Raw genomic sequence first — 19,136 nt, forward strand, 5'->3', positions numbered from 1 at the left:
TTTGCCGCGAAAACTCAGCCGCTGTCCGACAGTAACTATTCACATCATTCTAGATACGGTGAAGTAATTACAGGATAATCACTCATTTAATGCGAGTGTAAGGTTTAGACTACTGTTAAGTCTAACTTGATATACGGTATCCTATTCATCTATAACAATATTTACCAAGAGAGATGTTTTGTGAAAAGGCAATCGAAATAATCAGAGAACTTCACCGGATGGGCGATGGGCAACTGCCTGCATTCAATGTAAGTGGCACATTCAGCAGGTTATAAAGATATACTGGATTTGTAGCCATTCGTGCAGATGGAATTGCTAACTAGTTAGATTGTTAGTTTACTCTAGCGATGCAGTAGTCAACACTGTCTTGACACGTGATACCTAGTACACCCAACTGCCACACATAACATATACTATTAATGGCTTAGCTATATCAAACTCCTTAGGGCTGCACAATTAATCGCATTTTCATCGCTATTGCTATATGGACATGTGCAAGAGGCTGCATATTTTTTTTTACGCCGTGAATGTAAATTCTAATGTAATAAGGGTCCCCTGAGAAACTCTAACCAACACTTTGTTCCTATTCTGTCACAACGTATACGGTACCTGGCTTTTTCATTCGTTGTCATGCCAAACAACACCAACCATATGATTTAAATACTACTTTTATTTATATGATATATGATTCCAACAGTACAGTGTTTTGATCTAAATCGCAAGTAGTCGCAATATTTGGTTAAAAAAACAAATCGCAAGTAAATGATTTGCCCATATGGTGCAGCCCTATTCCTTGCCCTGCTCTTCTGACTTGGGGTTCTTGAGAGCTAATATTAACCTAGCCAGCCATCACTAGAATGCGTTTCACTCAGTAATAGCTAACATCAACCTAGCCAGATTATGAATACAAAGTGAAGACGTTTAGATCAGTTTGATTGTTAGCAATTTGGTTATAATGCCACTGACTACATGGTCATTTGACTTTTATTACTGCTCACTAACTGACACCTTTTTTGCATAAATGCTCTCTGCAGGAAGATGGTATTCGTCAGGTGCTGGAGGAGATGAAAGCATTATATGAGCAGAATCAAAGTGATGTGTGAGTTAAGACATTAAACATTGACATTCTCTTATATTTGAATGTGTCTCTTTCCCATCGAGTTCTGAAATAATTACCTTGTGGGTTTTAACAAATACATTTTATTTCACACACTTCAAAGCAATGAAGCCAAGTCTGAGGGAAAAAGTGAGCTGATTCCAACCATCAAGTTTCGTCACTGCTGTCTGCTGAGAAACCAACGTTGCATCACTGCCTACCTGTGAGTGCCTGATGTGATGAGTTGATTTTGAGCTCATCATCACTACTAATGTTTTTATTGACAGTTACACTGACCATATCATAGTTTCTTAGGATAGGACAACATCATTGCTCATTTCCTCTCCTCAGCTATGACAGGCTCCTCCGCATTCGGACTTTGAGGTGGGAGTACGGAAGTGTGTTGCCCACAAACATCCGCTTCCACATGTGTGCAGAAGAGGTATGTTTCTTTCCTTCAAAGGCAAGAAACAAATTGGACAGAAGATGGCAGGGTGATGGCATCTGACTCTTAAAATGTCATGTTTAATTTTGAATAGTTGGAATGGTTTAACCAGTACAAGAAGTCACTGGCTACCTTCATGAGGTCACTTGGAGGAGAGGAAGGACTTGACATAACACAGGACATGAAGCCTCCAAAGAGTTTGTACATTGAGGTAAGATACACAAGGGAACTGCATGCCCGCAAGGACCTGACCAGAGACTAAGTGAATGTTGGTAGGCGCCACTTGTGCCGTTAGTCATCAACTGTATAAATTAATTCAAACTGCATCACATAGACCCTTGACTATTAGGTGCTCCTTCCTTTGGTCTTCATTTAGATATTTTTACATATTGGTCATGTTCTATTGATTTTACCCTCTCGCCATTTAGTTTTTCTCACCATGTATTTCTCTCCATAGGTGCGCTGTTTAAAAGATCATGGCGAGTTTGAAATAGATGACGGGACCATCATTCTTCTGAAGAAAAACAGTCAGGTATAAAAAAAGAAATTATTATATGTGAAAACCATCACTATACTTGCACATTGTGTAAAGAATTGAACATGAGTCACTCTTCTGTCTCCGCAGCACTTCCTGCCACGATGGAAGTGTGAGCAGTTGATTCGCCAGGGGGTCTTGGAGCACATCATGTCTTGAATCAAATGCCAGAACTATATTACCTTTTTTTTCAGCAGAGGATTATCCATTTAAGTGAGACAATGCATAAGGTGATGCTATTTTGAAATGCATAAGGTGATGCTATTGTTAAAACAATAATTAATTCAAATATACTTATCTGTAGGTGATTTATTACTTGGTCAGTTTTGTTTTACTTTAATTGTGGAGTGATTGTAGTGCATAACAAATCCATAGCTTGCATGTTAGTGTTTTTACAATAATTACCTACTTACATTGTTCGATTGACAAAACAAACTCAAATAGTTTAGGAATGAAAAGGTTTGACTGTACAGCAGTGCATGAGGATTGAACATTGTGCAGATGTGTATCAAAACTTTACATTTGTAAATACTGTGCTTTTGGTTGGTAATTTAAAATACCACAAAGAACACTTCATTAAAAGTTGCTAAACCCTTTCTTTGATTCATTTTGTGATTAAATTAGGATTCAGCCTTTCGCATACAGTACCATTTATCTCATACAGTCTGACAGACTTAACGTTAAGTTCAGTACCTTGAGTGTGTTTGATGATCAAACTGGAATGTTATACCATTGGTCCCATTATACATCTAATCGACTCTCAGACCTACCAACACAGCATGATGCTAGAGGATAGTCTGTAACCTAACGTACTGCCTGCCTCTGCAGAGACAGAAAAAAATACTTAATGTGAACTTTGATTGACCTTCACAAAAAATGAGTCTTGCGTTAACCTCAAAAAAATATATACACAAAAAATAACGTACATGCATAATACCCTGGTGGCTGAAAACACTTAAGTCTTGTGCTGTTCCACTTACCCAAATAACTTGTGCTAATTGTGTGCAATCAAACCCACCATCCCAAGAGGGAGTTGTGACACAGTGATTTTGTTATGGATCTTACAGAATCATTGTGGACCACCTGCCACATTATACGCATCAATGTTTCATTGGGATGGTCATCCAATAATAAGGTTAAGGGAAGGAAACTTAAGAGGTCTTTCACAGTTGTCAATGTCTTTTGGGGAGTAGCGTTGTTCTGAGTAGCAGGGAACTGCTACGCAGAGAGGGAGGCAGGGGCGATCTTACGAAGGAGCTTGTTGAGGGCTGTAATCTTCTCCTCTAAGACAAAGTTATTTTTCTCTGCACTCTTCTGTCGCTGCTCAGTGACCTGCAGTGCCTTCATCAGCTGGGAGTTCTCCACATACAGGTCCTTCAGCATGATGTCTGACTTGGCATTCTTCGTCAGCTGTGGGTGGGACAGGGACAATGAAATACAGTCAGCTTTTCAGGGCATGTTTCTCTGCCGTTTGTCTTGTATGAATGGTAAACTGACCTGCTCCTTCAGCTGGTTGACCTTCTCCTGTAGCATCTTGCGCACACTCCTCAGCTTGGTCTCCACCCCCTCCATCCCCTCCTGCATGTTCACTATCACCTTCTCATATTGCTCCTGAGCACAAACAGAGAGCCAGCACTTACAGCACCCAAGGATGAACCAGACTTGTGGAGGTCTACAATTATTTTCCTGAGGTCTTGGCTGGTTTCTTTTGATCTTCCCATGAGGTCAAGCAAAGAGGCACTGAGTTTGAAGGTAGGCCTTGAAATACATCCACAGGTACACCTCCAATTGACTCAAATTATGTCAATTAGCCTATCATAAGCTTCTAAAGCCATGACATAATTTTCTGGAATTTTCCAAGCTGTTTAAATGAACAGTCAACTTAGTGTATGTAAACTTCTGACCAACTGGAATTGTGATACAGTGAATTATAAGTGAAATAATCTATCTGTAAACAATTGCTGGAAAAATTACTTGTGTCCTGCACAAAGTAGATGTCCTAACCAACTTGCCAAAACTATAGTTTGTTAACAAGAAATTTGTGGAGGTGTTGAAAAACGAGTTTTAATGATTCCAACCTAAGTGTATGTAAACTTCCGACTTCAACTGTACATTTATTGATCACTTTTAGTTCTGTGTTAAACTATGGTTGATTCTTCTGAGAAGTCTGAAAGGGTGCAAATCATGCCTATTGAACTGTAACCAGTGACTGGATTGGGTGCATCCTGTAGCGCAGTACACTACCTGCTGCAGACCTATCTGGGTGCTGGCTTGCTGGGCCTGTGTGCGGAGGGTCTGCTGCAGCTTCTTCCCCCTGCGTTTCTCATCTGCCAGCTGGGCTTGAAAGTGTGCCAGCTGCTCCCTGGAACCCAGTCCTGCCTGCTCCCTCAACTGCTGCAGCTCCCGGACATGCTGGGCCTGGGCTAGTGTCAAGGCTGTGTCCACCATCAGTGCCTGCACCATAAAACAGTGTGCGTTTGAGAATCAACTACATTGTAGTCAGACTGTACAGTGAGCCACTAATAGCCTAGCACCCCAAACTATTCTTGCTCAAACTGATCCCCTCAAACACGCTGATAGACTCAATAGGGCATAGGAATGGAGTTTGGAAATGTTCATGAAATGAAATTCTGCAAGCCTGGATTAGTGCACATTTGTACCATGGTGTTAGTTGCTCAATTTGAGTTTCAATTGGCAAACCTGCATTCAGTTTAGAATTATATTTATCAATTATTTGACCAAAATGTTTGAAGTAGTCACCTGATCCTGTGCCTCTGCCCTGGCAGTCTCCAGCTGTGTCTGTTTGTTCTTTAGAGTCAGGCACTCCTCGGTCAGACTCTGAACCTCCACATCCTGGCCCTGCAGCTGATACACCTGAAGGAAACAAAGCACAACAACCACTTAAAAACTAATTCACCTTGAAAATAAAGCATTGCATGCAAGCATCAGTGACCACATTTGCAGACTAACAGTACGATTTAACTCAACAGAGCGCACATTCAAGGATCAGCCCAAAGGCTTCATTATTTGAAGAGGTCTGAAAAAATATGGGCCTATTTTCATGGTCTGTTCACTGAAAGCCGCAACTCAACAATCAGCTGATATCGGGCTCCCGAGTGGCACAGCGGTCTAAGGCACTGCATCGCAGTGCTAGAGGTGTCACTACCGACGCCCTGGTTCGAATCTAGGTTGTATCACAACCGGCAGTGATTAGGAGTCCCATAGGACGGCGCACAATTGGGCCAGCGTCATCCGGGTTTGGGCCAGCGTCATCCGTGTTTGGCTGTCATTGTAAATAATAATTCGTTCATAACTGACTTGTCAGATTAAATAAAAATAAATAAAATAAAACATATTTGCCATGCACTGCCCAAGTTGCAGGCTGTAGTTGGCTATGCACTGCGTTTATGCTTAAAAACAATCCACCACAGCTATTTTTTTAAAGAAGCTAGCTATTGATCCTCTATGGCTAAATTATAGTATCTGGTGTAGTATTTAGAATTTGATCTATTTATGTACAAACAATAAATACTACATACTGAACAAAAATATAAATGTAAAGTGTTGTTTCCATGTTTGATGAGCTGAAATAAAAGATCCCAGAAATGTTCCATATACACAAAAAAAACTTAAAAATTTGGTCCACAAATTGGTTTACATCCCTATTTGTGAACATTTCTCATTTGCCAAGATATGCCACAACGGTCAGGTGGATGGATTAAGTTGAATAAACAGCATGATCATTACACAGGTGCACCTTGTACTGGGGACAATAAAAGGCAGCTCCTAAATGTGCAGTTTTGTCACACAACACAATGCCACAGATGTCTCAAGTTTTGAGGGTGTGTGCAATTGGCATGCTGACTGCAGCAATGTCCACCAGAGCCGTTGCCAGAGAATGTTAATTTCTTTACCATAAGCTGCCTCCAACGTCGTTTTAGAGAATTTGACAGTACGTCCAACCGGCCTCACAAACTAAGACCAAGTGGGAACCACGCCAGCCCAGGACCTCCACATCCGGCTTCTTCACTTGCGGGATCGTCTGAGACCAGCTACCCGAACAGCTGATAAAACTGGGTTTGCACAACCGAAGAATTGCTGCACAAACTGTCTGACATCGTCTCAGGGAAGCTCATCTGAGTGCTCGTCGTCTTCACCAGGGTCTTGACCTGACAGCAGTTCGGCGTCGTAACCGACTTCAGTGGGCAACTGCTCAACTTCGATGGCCATTGTCACACTGGAGAAGTGTGCTCTTCACGGATGAATCCCGGTTTCAACTGTACTGGCATAAAGAGTGTATGGCGTCGTGTGGGTGAGCCGTTTCCTGATTATTGTCGTACCATTCATCCACCGCCACCACCTCATGTTTTAGCATGATAATGCACGGCCCCATGTCACAAGGATCTATACACAATTCCTGGAAGCTCAAAATGTCCCAATTCTCCCATGGCCTGCATACTCGCCAGACATGTCACCCATTGAGCTGTTTGGGATGCTCTGGATCAATGTGTACGGCAGCGTGTTCCAGTTTCCGCCAATATCTAGCAATTTCACACAGCCATTTAAGAGGACTGGTTTTCTGATTCATGCCCCATATATTTTTTAAAGGTATCTGTGACCAACAGATGCATGTCTGTTCATGTCTACATTTGACACTTAAATGCGACTTCTGCTATCAGAATAATTTGTAAGTCGCTCTGGATAAGAGCGTCTGCTAAATGACTTAAATGTAAATGTAAATGTAAGCTAGAGACGGCCTCTGTATTCCCAGTCATGTGAAATCAATAGATTAGGGTCTAATTCATTCATTTCAATTTATTGATTTCCTTATATGAACTGTAACTCAGTAACAATCAGAAAGTTTTGCATGTTGCGTTTATATTTTTGTCCAGTGTAATTTTGGCAAAATATATTCCAATTTACAAGGGGCTGCTGCAACACCTCCAGCACCACTACATCCCGTGGCTATGGCTTTAAGAGCAAGTAACGTAGCTCTACCCTGTGGAGCAGCTCCTGGTTTTGGAGGCGCAGGCTCTGGCACTCCTTTTGTAGGGCCATAGTGGCCTCCTCCTCATGTTGTTTCTGGGCCAGACGCAGCTGCTCCTTCTCCCTGCTTAGCCTGCCCATGCTGGCCTCCAGCTCCTTTACCTGATGATCAGCAGACAACAATGAAGTCAATCAAAGTGCTAATGTATCACAACACTTCATTAAAGATCACATTCAGGACCAACAAACAGTGAGCAGACATTTCTATTGTTTTCGTCGTTAGTATGTCACCTACCTTGTCCTGGGCATCCTGTATCATCCTCTGGTGGTTGGCTACTTCCTGGGTCTGGCCAGTCTTCTCCTGATCCACTGCCTGGAGCTGGGAGCGAAGCAGCTCCATCTGGGAGTCCACAGAGAGAAGAGACTCTTGGAGCTTCTCAACCTGAAAACAATAACATCATAAGTCATACATTTTCAGTCAGAGGAAAGACTTGGAAGATGTCAACCCCCCCAGCAGAGTTGCAATAGCCAAGTACATCCTTCTCTCACCTTCTGGGTCCTCTCCTCCACCTCCCTCAGCAGCCTCTCCTTATCCTGCTCCAGCCATTGGTGCTTCAGGGTCAGGCTGGTCAGTGAGGACTCCACCTCTGATAAACACTGGAGCTAAGAACAAACAAGACATTTAAGAACCAATATACATAAATGAGGCCCATTCATTAAAAATGCTGACCAAGAAAATTCTCACAAACTTCAATTTCCCATAGACCAAAACATAGTATCTAGACAATGGAGAACTCTACCACAACTGTCCCAAAAGTCCCCTATATATACACACACACACACACCTTTTCCTTGATGGTGTGGAGTTCTCTCTCCAGCAGCTCCTTGTCGTGCCGCCAGGCTGCCTGCAGGTGGAGTCTCTCCCTCTCCTGCTGGGTGGAGGTCTCCTGGAGCTGCCTGGCTGTGGCCGCCCCCTCCTCCTGCTCCCGGGACACCTGCGCCAGCCTCTCCGTCAGCATCTGGACCGCCCCCTGGTCGGCACGGAGACGGGAGCTAAGCTCAGCGTTCACGCCGCTCAGCTGCAGGTTGTGGGCTCTCAGGTCCAGCACCTCTTCCTGGTACTTGGCGTTCTGAGAGGGAAGGGAATGGATGAAGGGTTTATCAGACTGGGATTGCTCATCACTATGCAGTGACCTTGGGTGATTGAGAGAATGATCATGTGTCCAATGATCAAATGTAAGCTATTAAAATCTATCAGGCTAAAAGGGTCAGTTGAACTATGCAGGGTGATTATAGTGAAATGGAAAACGTTTGAAAACAAACCTCTTTGTGAAGTCTCTCCTGCTTCTCCCTGTTCTTCTCGTGTTCCTGCTCCACCTCGTCCAGTTTCTTTCTGGTGAAATCAAAGACGGAAAGGAATGATTAATAGCTGTGAAGACAGAATACAGCTTAAATAACAACCCCTTCTGTAACAGACATTTGTAAACCATATCTGAATTTAACATTATCTCACAGCAACACATTACTGACGAATCAGCTTACTTCTTCTTGACGATCTCTTCCTCCATTCTCTGGACATCCTGCTGTAACATGGCCAGTCTGTCCTTCAGAGCACTGTTCTCACAGTTGACCTCATCTAACTGAGAACTAGAGTTTAAATAGTTTACATAGGAGTTTTTCCTCAAAGGCATTTTCATCTGGAAGATATTTAAACATAATATTTATCTGGGGATTGATTTGATAGAGGCATTTATAATTTGAAGCAAACATTTGAGTTCCAGATGAAACTCTGGGTGAAATCAATGCACTTATGTGGTGAAAGTAAAATGGACACTGGTTTAGACAAACAAACATTCAATGATATAAAATACTGTTATTCAGACAAATTAAATCTAATATCATGCACCTAGGTGAAAATCATGCCGTTAGAGAGGCAGAAAATTGTTAATGCATTCCAGACAATTAAGGTGTTAAGGTGTAGAGAAGGTTAAACACTTGGAGAAGGTTTGTGAGGAGAAAAGGTGGGGATCTCTTTCAGATGAGACCAGATCGGTTGCAATTAGTCATTCAAATTTCAGCCACCATGTTTGGGGCAGAAACACATTGGAATGTTTCAAGGCAGGTGGAGGTTAGTCATTTGAAGGTTGGTTTGGTTTGATTTCCGGCAACAGGCCTGCACGTCACAAACCTGTGTGGACTGGTAGGATCCATCACCATCTCCAGAGCCATGACCAGCTTCTCCATCTCCACCAGCTGCTCCTTCATCCTGCCCTTCTCCCACTCAAAGTCCTCCTCCAACCTGTGGACCTCTGCCTGAGAGGACAGCAGGGCCTGCTGCAGCTGGACGGTGGTGCTGCTGCCAGCCTTTCCTCTGAGGGAGCACACCTCTCTCCCCTTGGTCTCCAGCTGGGTGTTCAGCAGCTCCTCTTCCCTATAGTGCTTATTGGACAGGGCTTCCGCTATCTCTACCAGACCTGCAGTCTGCTTTATATCTGATTCAAGGTGGTCTACTTCTGTGAATTTGGCCTCTAGCTGGGTCCTGAGATCAGAAACCAGGTTGGACATTTCACCCAGTTGGGCTTTCAGCTGGTGGATGTGGTCTTGGAGTTTGGATGATTCCGTTTCCATTTCTACGATCTGGTTGGAGAGTTGGTCTGCCAGGCGGATGTAGTGGGCGTTCTCCTGGCCCAGACAGCCAGTCTCTTCCCTCTCCAGGTCCAGGGTGGATTTGATCTCCATGACCTGGGTTTGTTCCAGGATCAATGCTTCCTTTAGACTCTTCTCTGCCCTCTTCCACTGGTTTAACTCCTCAGTGACACAGTGAAGATCTGACTGTAGAAGGTCAACAGTTGTTCTGTGTTTTCTCAGCTCCTCCATCAGCTTCGCTCTGTCCGTCTTCTGGGAGTCCAGCTCAGCAGTCTGCCTTGAGCATCGTTCAACTTCATTTCTCAGAGCCTCCCGTGCCCTCTCCAACTCCCCCCTCAGGGTATCTGTGTCTTCCTCTTTGGCCCTCAGCTGAGCTTGCTGTTGTAGGAAGGTGCTGGACAAACTGCTACAGTTCTCCGCCATAATTTCCTTGTCCTGAAGAAGTGTCATATATTCAGACCGTAGACTATGCAGCTCCTCTCTTAGCTGAGACACCTCACTAAGGATCTCTCGCTCTCTATCCCTCACCAACCCCAGTTCCTCCTCTACATCATGCTGTTCAGAGGTCAGACGCTCGGTCAAAGCCTCAGACTCCAGACACACAGTGCGTTCCTCCAGCTCCAGCTGGGCACAAACCACTTCCAGTTTGGCCTCTAGTTGACTGCACCGATCGCAAGTCTCTTCCAGTTCAGCCTCTAACTGACTGCACTGTGTTTGATAGTGCTCTAGTTTCACCTCTAACTGACAATGCTGTATAAGTGACTTCTCCCTATCGGAGGTCAGATCTGCCTGCTCCTGCAGACTGACTATATGCTCTTTCAGCTGCTGGACTTCCTCCTGGTGCACTTCCACCAGCCTCTTCCTCTCCACAGCGGACTGGCTGCAGATCCTGGCCTGCTCCTCAACCGCCTTCTCTGTACTGTGGAGTCTCTCCCTGTGCCTCTCCTGCTCCAGTTCCAGCCGCAGGCGCTCACAGCGTAGCTGGTGCGTGAAGCTGCGCTGGGCCTCGCCTTGCTGAGTCTTCATCTGAGACACCTGCTGCTCTGCCTCTTCCCTGATTACATAGCACACACACTGTTCACCAAGGCACACAGAGACAGATACATACACATATACAGTACGAGTGAAAAGTTTGGACACATACTCATTCAAGTTTTTATTTTTTAAAACTATTTTCTACATTGTAGAATAATAGTGAAGACATCAAAACTATGAAATAAAACATGGAATCATGTAGTAACCAAAAAACTGTTAAACAAATCAAAATATCTTTTATATTTGAGATTCTTCAAATAGCCACCCATTGCCTTGAAGACAGCTTTGCACTCTTGGCATTCTCTCAACCAGCTTCACCTGGAATGCTTTTCCAACAATCTTGAAGGAGTTCCCGCATATGCTGAGCAGTTGTTGGTGCCTTTGCTATTCACTCTGCGGTCCAACTCATCCCAAACCATCTCAATTGGGTTGAAGTCAGGTGATTGTGGAGGCCAGGTCATCTGATGCAGCACTCCACCAACTCTCCTTCTTCGTCAAATAGCCCTTAAACAGCCTGGAGGTGTGTTGGGTCATTGTCCTATTGAAAAACAAATGATAGTCCCACTAAGTGCAAACCAGATGGGATGGCATATCACTGCAGAATGCGGTGGTAGTCATGCTGGTTAAGTGGGCCTTGAATTGTAAATAAATCACTGACAGTGTCACCAGCAAAGCACCATCACACCTCCATGCTTCACGTTGGGAACCACACATGCGGAGATCATCAGTTCACCTACTCTGTGTCTCACAAAGACACAGCGGTTGGAACCAAACATCTCAAATTTGGACTCATCAGACCAAAAGGACAGATTTCCACTGGTCTAATGTCCATTGCTCATGTTTCTTGGCCCAAGAAGTGTCTTATTCTTATTGGTGTCCTTTAGTAGTGGTTTCTTTGCAGCAATTCGACCATGAAGGCCTGATTCATGTCGTCTCCTCTGAAAAGTTGATATTGAGATGTGTCTGTTACTTGAACTCCGTGAAGCACTTATTAGGGCTGCAATTTCTGAGGCTGGTAACTCTAATGAACTTATCCTCTGCAGCAGAGGTAACACTGGGTTTTCCTTTCCTGTTGCGGTCCTCATGAGAGCCAGTTTCATCATAGCGCTTCATGGTTTTTGCGACTGCACTTGAAGAAACGTTCAAAGTTCTTAAAATGTTCCAGATTGACTGACTTTTATGTCTTAAAGTAATGATGGACTGTCATGTCTCTTTGCTTATTTGAGCTGTTCTTGCCATAATATGGACTTGGTCTTTTACCAAATAGGGCAATCTTCTGTTTACCGCCACTACCTTGTCACTACACAACTGATTGGTTCAAACGCATTCACTTCTTAGGGAGAGAAAGAAAGAAATTCCACAAATTAACTTTTAAGAAGGCGCACCTGTTAATTGCAATGCGTTCCAGGTGACTACCTCATGAAGCTGGTTGAGAAAATGCCAAGAGTGTGCAAAGCTGTCATCAAGACAAAGGGTGGCTACTTTGAAGAATCTCAATTATAAAATAATATTTTTTGGTTACTACATGATTCCATATGTGTTATTTCATAGTTTTGATGTCTTCACTATTATTCTACAATGTAGAAAATACAAATAAAAACCCTGGAATGAGTAGGTGTGTCCACAATTTTGACTGGTACTGTATATACACACAGTACAATACCAGTCAAAAGTTTGGACACGCCTACTCATTCCAGGGATTTTCTTTATTTTTCTACAAAGCTTTCATCAAGACAAATGGTGGCTACTTTGAAGAATCTTAAATATAAAATATATTTTGATTTGTTTAAGACCTTTTTTTAACAACATGATTCCATATGTGTTATTTCATCATATTATTACTTCATTATTATTCTACAATGTAGAAAATAGTAACAATAAATAAAAACCCTTGAATGAGTAGGTGTGTCAAAATGTTTGACTGGTACTGTATATATACACACACGCATACACTGAGTGGACAAAACATTAAGAACACCTTGAGTTGCACCCTCTTTTTGCCTTCAGAACAGCTTCAATTTGTCGGGGCATTGACTCTACAAGGTGTCAAAACCATTCCACAGGGATGCTGGCCCATGTTGACGTCAATGCTTCCCACAGCTGTGTCAAATTGGCTGAATGTTCTTTGTGTGGTGGACCATTCTTGATACACACGGGGAAATGTTGCGCTTGAAAAACCCAGCAGTGTTGCTGTTCTTGACACAAACAGGTGCGCCTGGCACCTACTACCATACCCCATTCAATTGTACTTTATGTTTTGTATTGCCCATTCATCCTCTGAATGGCAAACATACACAATCCATGTCTCAATTGTCACGAGGCTTAATTTTTCTTTAACCTGTCTCCTCCCCTTCATCTACACTGATTGAAGTGGATTTAACAAGTGACATCAATAGGGGATCATACCTTTCACCTGGATTCATCTGGTCAGTCTTCAGTGTGTCATATCAAATTTGTCACATGCGCCAAATACGACAGGTAGACCTTACAGTGAAATGCTTACTTACAAGCCCTTAACCAAAAAAAAGTGTTAAGTAAAAAATAGAAAATGGTAAGAGTGTTCATAATATTTTGTACATTAAGTGTAAATACATGTACACCAGTCCCAGCTCACACACCATTGTTGTGTAAGTCCAGTGTATATGTTATGGAGTTAAAGGGACTCATGCAAAAGTTACAGTTGGCACAAAAAAATGTTAAATACAATTGAATGCGAAACCGGGAGCCAACCTACACAAGAATGTGAACTTTAAATGAATTTGTTTGAATTTCAGAAGACAGCCCTGGGGAGGAGGATAGTCTGGCCACACTCACCTTATGAGCAGCAACTCTTGGTCCATCTTGAGCTTCAGCTCAGCCTCTAGCTGGTCTTTCTCAGAGGTCAGTCTTTGGACCAGGTTACTGATCTCCCGGGCATAGTTCTGCTCCAGCTCAGCCTGTTCGCGCTGGGCCCTTCTCTCCTGGTCAGCGCCCCAGCCTGGCCCTCTCAGGCCCCTGGAGCAGCTTTGTAACTCGGTCTGCAGCTTCTCCACTGCCTCCCTTAGCCTCTTAACCTGCTCTTCAGCCTGGGCCTTCTGCTCCTCCAGCTCACTGATCTCCAGCTTGAAACCCGAAGAGATGTCCTTCCTCTCCACCTCCATGTTCTGTCGCATCAGCTCCAGGCTGCGCTCGTAGAAGTTCACCTGTGAGGCGAGGATGATGAGGTGGTTCAGGGCTATCCCAGAATTAGAAAAATGGGCCTCCCATGCACTGAAGTTAGTTCAGTATTTACATCTAGTGTCACTCAAATTGCCAACAATTTTGGACCTTTCAATTTCACATACAAAAATAGGAGACGGTAATCAAAACAATACAAAAACGTGTGAGCCAGGGTTTAATGGCGGGAACCGGGTTACCGAGCTTTACTGGAATTTCCCGCCCAAACCCATCTTTTCCCGGGATAAATGATAGTGAGAAACCAGTCAATTATAAATGATTTCTATGAACAGAGTGAAATCAAATGTAAATGTTAAATTATGTGCAAAGTCTAAATCTGTCATCATACGGCCTGCTCTGCTATCTGCATGATCAATAATCAACGCTCAGGGTGTGTTGTTGTAGCCTACCGTATTTACTTACAGTCACTACTGGTTGGCCTATCTGCTTTTATTACAATGAACAAAAATGTAAACGCAACATATAAAAGGGTTGGTCCCATGTTTCATGAGCTGAAATAAAACATCCCAGAAATGTTCCATACGCACAAAAAGCTTATTTCTCTCAAATTTGGTTCCATCCCTGTTAGTGAGCATTTCTACTTTGACAAGATAATCCATACACCTGACAGGTGTAGCATATCAAGAAGCTGATTGAACATGATCAGTACACAGGTGCACCTTGTACTGGGGACAAAAAAAGGCCACTAAAATGTGAAGTCACACAACACAAGGCCACAGATGTCTCAAGATTTGAGGGAGCATGTAATTTGCATGCTGACTGCAGGAATGTCCACCAGAGCTGTTTCCAGAGAATTGAACGTTTCTCTACCATAAGCCGCCTCTAGCGTAGTTTTAGAGAATTTGGCAGTACGTCCAACCGGCCTCAACCACAGACCACGTGTAACCACGCCAGCTCAGGATCTCCACATCCGGCTTCTTCACCTGCTGGATCGTCTGAGACCAGCCACCCGGAAAGCTGATGAAACTGTGGGTTTGCACAAGACCTCATGTTTCAGCATGATATACGTATTCCCAGTCATGAAATCCATAGATTAGGCCCTAATTTATTTATTTTAATTGACTGATTGATTTCTTTGACTGATTGAAATCTTTGAAATTGTTGCATTTTTAGTTTTGTCTGTGGGGCAAAGTTTGACAAAAATGATTGCCAACGAGGCCAAATGCAAAACCGACCTACTGAAAATCCTCTCTAAGGAGGAAACAGATGGGTCAAAATACATGTTTGAGGCATTCGCAATGATCCAGGCCACCTCCATGGAGACCAAGAGACTCTTCTCAGTCTGTGGCCAATTTGTGGCGAAGATCAAAAACCACCTATCTGGGAAGAATGTAAGCACTGCGCGTTATGAGAGACCACTTCATCGGAGAAAATCAAACAGGTACGGCCTATAGCCTATGCAAATGATTTTGTTAGTTTGTTAGCTACATTACAGGTTGCAATGCAACAAAACAGGAAAAATGCCAAGGAGGGTGAATACTTTCGCAAGTCCGCTCTGACAAAATGGCTGTAAAAACAGTCAAAACAGCCACAACCTTCCCAAATTTCACCGATAGACAGTTGTAAGGGGAGAGAAAATGACCAAGCTTCATCTTTCAGTCAAAGGTAGGCTAAAACAAATGTAATTTTCAGTAGACTGTAATAACCTCATAATATTTTACAGGTTGGCCAACAGTGCGTCATAGACCTGTTAACTAGGCTACATCAATTAAATAGTGTGGTGACTTCGAGAGAACTGAGTTGATTAAATTGCAACAAATACAACAAGAAACCGTTAGATTCATGTGTCTATTTCTCCAATATAGTGGTATAATCATGTCAGATTTTTTTCCACTGGTATTATAGCTTTTAAATAGCACTTCCGGTTTGAACGGGAATACCCGGGAAGCCCGTAATTTCTTGCAATTTTCTCAGGAAGGAAAATGTGTCGTTTCTTGAAAATATTAAAACCTAGTGTGAGCATGCATATCAGAATGCCTCCTCTACCTTGGTCTCTAACTCAATCTTCAGGTCCTGCACCTCCTGGCTGTGCCTCTCCTTAAACTGTTCCATGGCCATCTCTGTCTCAATGCTCACAACCGGACCTGGCAGACTCTCCAGACAACCCAGGCCTGAAGGAACAGAAATAAAAACACCAAGGTGGCGAGTCAAACCCAACAGGTTTTTACAGAGAGGGAAAAAATGATTGATGTTTCCAATTCTTACCATTCTTATTGGCCACTTGTAGCTTTTTGATAGCCATGGGAGATACGCCTATTTTCATCTCAGGGTCATCTGAAGCACAATGGACAAGATTACTGTAGAGAGTAGGTCAGTGGCTAAAGTGAAACTGTCAGTGTAACTGGAGTGGGACTGAGTGGAGAAATGAGAGGGTGTGTGTGAACGAGGGTGTGTAATGTGCATACATGGGTGGGGAAGAAAGATATGAGGGGCCTTTCAGTCCTCCAAGGACAAGGCCCATGTACTGTATGTTTAAATAAATAAATATATGTTCTAATCAGGGCACGAGTATCAATTCCAGGGACAAATCGGGTGAACACAGTATATGGCTTAGGGCTATGAGTGGGATTTACCAGAGTCAGACTCAGTGGTCAGTGATCGTCGGCTGGACCACGCGTGTGTGGACGTGTCTCTTGCCCGTCTGGGTCGCCTCCCCATCCCCTGACTCCTTAACATCTCCACCTCAGAGTTCAACTCGTCATTCCGGTCCTGCAGCTCCTGTGAGACAAAGACGTGTCATTTAACATGCAATACTTCCGACAAACATACATAACAAACACAGCAAAGCACAGCAGAAATAGTATAAAGATAGAGCAGTATTAACCACAATGTCCTCACTGCCACGCACATGCTATTCAAACCACACTGCATCACAAATTCTGTGAACCTAGAACAACACACGCTCACCTTCACTTTCTAGTTTCCCAAAATGGGAGGCGTTTGGATAAATCAAGAGGATTGTCATTCACACACTCAAAACAGCTCTCGGCTCTGTCCGGGCAAGTAAACAAAAAGTCTTTAAAAATTGTTTGACATAAATCATTAATGTGCATAACTAATGTATATAACTAATTACTGCACTATGTTTTGGAAAATTGTGAAAGGTAAACCAGGTAGAGCGCCCTTGGGGGTTCCACGCAAGGCATGATTATTTAAACACACACAGCCTTTCTTATTTTTTTGACCCCCTTTTTCTCCCCAATTTCATGGTATCCAATTGGTAGTTACAGTCTTGTCTCATCGCTGCAACTGCCAAACAGACTCGGGAGAGGTGTGCGTCCCCTGAATCACAACCCAACCAAGCCACACTGCTTCTTGACACAATGCCCACTTAACCCGGAAGGCCGTGTCAGCGTGCACCGTGCCCGGCCCGCCACAGGAGTCGCTAGTGCGCGATGGGACAAGGACATCCCTGCCGGCCAAATCCTCCCCTAACCCGGACGACACTGGGCCAATTGTGCACCGCCCCATGGGTCTCCCGGTCGCGGCCTGCTACAACAGAGCCTGGACTCAAACCCAGAATCTCTAATGGCACAGCTAGCACTGTGTTGCAGTGCCTTAGACCACTGCGCCACTCGGAAGGCCCAACACACACACACTCTTACCCGGCACTGCAGCTCGTACTCCTTGATGATCTCAGAGACGCGCTCCTCCTGGTTCAGCAGTCCTGTATTGTTCGGATCCAGGCTCCCAAACTGTGTCAGCCAAACAAAACGGAAACCCTCAATCATTCATTCCTGGCAAAACCGCACTCCTCACTCCCTGAGGGATGAGTTACCACAGCAGGACATCATCACGCTGGGGTGACCACATGTCCCGGATTGTGCGGGACAGTCCTGCATTTTGGCCCTTTGTCCCGCTTTTGATCAACAAATTAAAACAGTCAGATTTCCTATTCATTCCAACCAGTCTTTTCTGAAGTCACCTTGCGCTTATGACAAGATATATTATAAGGATGTGGTGCTGGTGATGTTAAAACATTTCTCCAATCGTTGTTGAGAGCTGATAGATGTAGGCCAATATCATATTGTCAACCAATCCCATTTGTGAAATCTTTTTGGGCTAAATTCCAAATAAACTTGGAGAGAGGACAGTTAACTACCAGTACTTCCAAAACACGTGCGTCTAATGAAGAGCTACAAAAGTACGTAAATAGCCATATTAGACTGCAAAGGTAATTTCATAAAACTCTCCATGCTCATTAGTTGCTAATTTAACATATTTTCTGCTACTTCACTCAATCCCATTTTAAAAGTTTCCCCTTCCTAACTGTTTACATTCCCTGAGGGGTGCTGCCTGAAAAAAACATTAGTGTATAGGCTACACTGTCCCGCATTTGGGAATTTTAAATCCGGTCACCCTACATCAAGCCCATCCTCACATAGTTCCCTCTCACCTTGTCTAGTAGGAGCTGGTCCAGGTCTCTCTGCAGCTTGGAGATGGTGTTCTCTGCATCTGACAGCTTCCCCTTCAGAGCACTGCCCTCCTCCTCCAAACGGTGGTTCTCCTGTTAGCCCAGAGGGAGGGTTATTGAGAGTGATACGATACCGCTTTAAGATATCCACAGCAACACTGTGCAACTAACGATGGGGGATTGTTACGAAGCTAAGCAGGAGTCTGGCATTCGTTGGTTGTCCGTGGGCAAGTGGGTATAGAACATGGATGTTGCAAGCAGGAAGGCAAAAAAACAAAATCACATGAACTATTCTAATCCTCTCTTTTGAGGTCTCTAGAGAGGAGACTGGGATGGAGATGAAAACAAACTGCTTGCAGAAACTTAACCAGTTTATACTCATACAAAAGACGTGCATTCAAAAGCACGAGGAGCCTCTAATGAAGTGAAATCAAATAGAGGTTAAGCTCAAGGAATCTTTTAGGCGGGTTGGTCAAGCAATCGCCTGTACTCCTTTATCATTGTAAAAACCTCACAGTGTGTATCTATAGTGCTTGTCACCTGGGTGGCATTACAGATTTCCTCCTGCAGACTGGCATCCTGTGCATGTAAGACCTCCACTTCCTCTTCGAGCTTGGCCCGCTCACGCTCCACCTGCTGCAGCAAGACCTCGCTCTCCTGCTCCGATTCACTGCGCAGGGCCGTTAGCCTATACCGGAACTCCTGCTCCAGACCCCTGCCAATCAGAGGGACTTTTAAGTTAAAAGTTCCATCCCCCACACAT

General features: G+C 43.8%; 2 protein-coding genes across 4 annotated transcripts in view; one reads left to right on the forward strand and one right to left on the reverse strand.

The window, feature by feature from the left end:
* The first annotated feature begins 9 nt into the window (after positions 1-9).
* gins1 (GINS complex subunit 1 (Psf1 homolog)) lies at positions 10-2,672 on the forward strand. Its single transcript, XM_035754122.2, has 7 exons — positions 10-248; positions 1,035-1,099; positions 1,221-1,319; positions 1,448-1,538; positions 1,636-1,752; positions 1,999-2,073; positions 2,167-2,672. Exons 1-7 carry the CDS (start codon positions 174-176, stop codon positions 2,233-2,235), a joined length of 591 nt encoding a protein of 196 aa, XP_035610015.1. The 5' UTR covers positions 10-173; the 3' UTR covers positions 2,236-2,672.
* Positions 2,673-3,194: 522 nt separating this feature from the next.
* The window catches only part of ninl (ninein-like), a 46,476-nt gene continuing 30,534 nt past the window's right edge, over positions 3,195-19,136 (reverse strand). For 2 of the 3 annotated variants that reach the window (XM_035754116.2, XM_035754115.2), the window contains exons 11-28: positions 18,914-19,088; positions 18,356-18,466; positions 17,565-17,654; positions 16,533-16,677; positions 16,165-16,233; positions 15,946-16,070; positions 13,558-13,925; positions 9,251-10,762; positions 8,605-8,709; positions 8,386-8,455; positions 7,908-8,192; positions 7,612-7,725; positions 7,358-7,504; positions 7,075-7,224; positions 4,837-4,950; positions 4,321-4,530; positions 3,574-3,687; positions 3,195-3,486 (exon numbers count right to left, since the gene is read on the reverse strand). In XM_035754116.2, coding sequence (XP_035610009.1) covers positions 3,295-3,486; positions 3,574-3,687; positions 4,321-4,530; positions 4,837-4,950; positions 7,075-7,224; positions 7,358-7,504; positions 7,612-7,725; positions 7,908-8,192; positions 8,386-8,455; positions 8,605-8,709; positions 9,251-10,762; positions 13,558-13,925; positions 15,946-16,070; positions 16,165-16,233; positions 16,533-16,677; positions 17,565-17,654; positions 18,356-18,466; positions 18,914-19,088 — 4,096 coding nt within the window. In that variant the 3' untranslated portion in view covers positions 3,195-3,294. The remainder of the gene's footprint in view (positions 3,487-3,573; positions 3,688-4,320; positions 4,531-4,836; positions 4,951-7,074; positions 7,225-7,357; positions 7,505-7,611; positions 7,726-7,907; positions 8,193-8,385; positions 8,456-8,604; positions 8,710-9,250; positions 10,763-13,557; positions 13,926-15,945; positions 16,071-16,164; positions 16,234-16,532; positions 16,678-17,564; positions 17,655-18,355; positions 18,467-18,913; positions 19,089-19,136) is intronic. The other variant, XM_035754117.2, reaches the window with a different exon arrangement.

This window comes from Oncorhynchus keta, chromosome 36 (assembly GCF_023373465.1).
Source record: "Oncorhynchus keta strain PuntledgeMale-10-30-2019 chromosome 36, Oket_V2, whole genome shotgun sequence".
NCBI classification, from domain to species: Eukaryota; Metazoa; Chordata; class Actinopteri; order Salmoniformes; family Salmonidae; genus Oncorhynchus; species Oncorhynchus keta.

Bases quoted from the DNA above. Each gene is read 5' to 3' on its own strand.
- gins1 (XM_035754122.2), top strand. From the start codon at position 174: ATGTTTTGTGAAAAGGCAATCGAAATAATCAGAGAACTTCACCGGATG. The intron at 1,320-1,447 runs GTGAGTGCCTGA...TCCTCTCCTCAG, and splicing joins CGTTGCATCACTGCCTACCT to CTATGACAGGCTCCTCCGCA. The intron at 1,539-1,635 runs GTATGTTTCTTT...AATTTTGAATAG, and splicing joins TCCACATGTGTGCAGAAGAG to TTGGAATGGTTTAACCAGTA.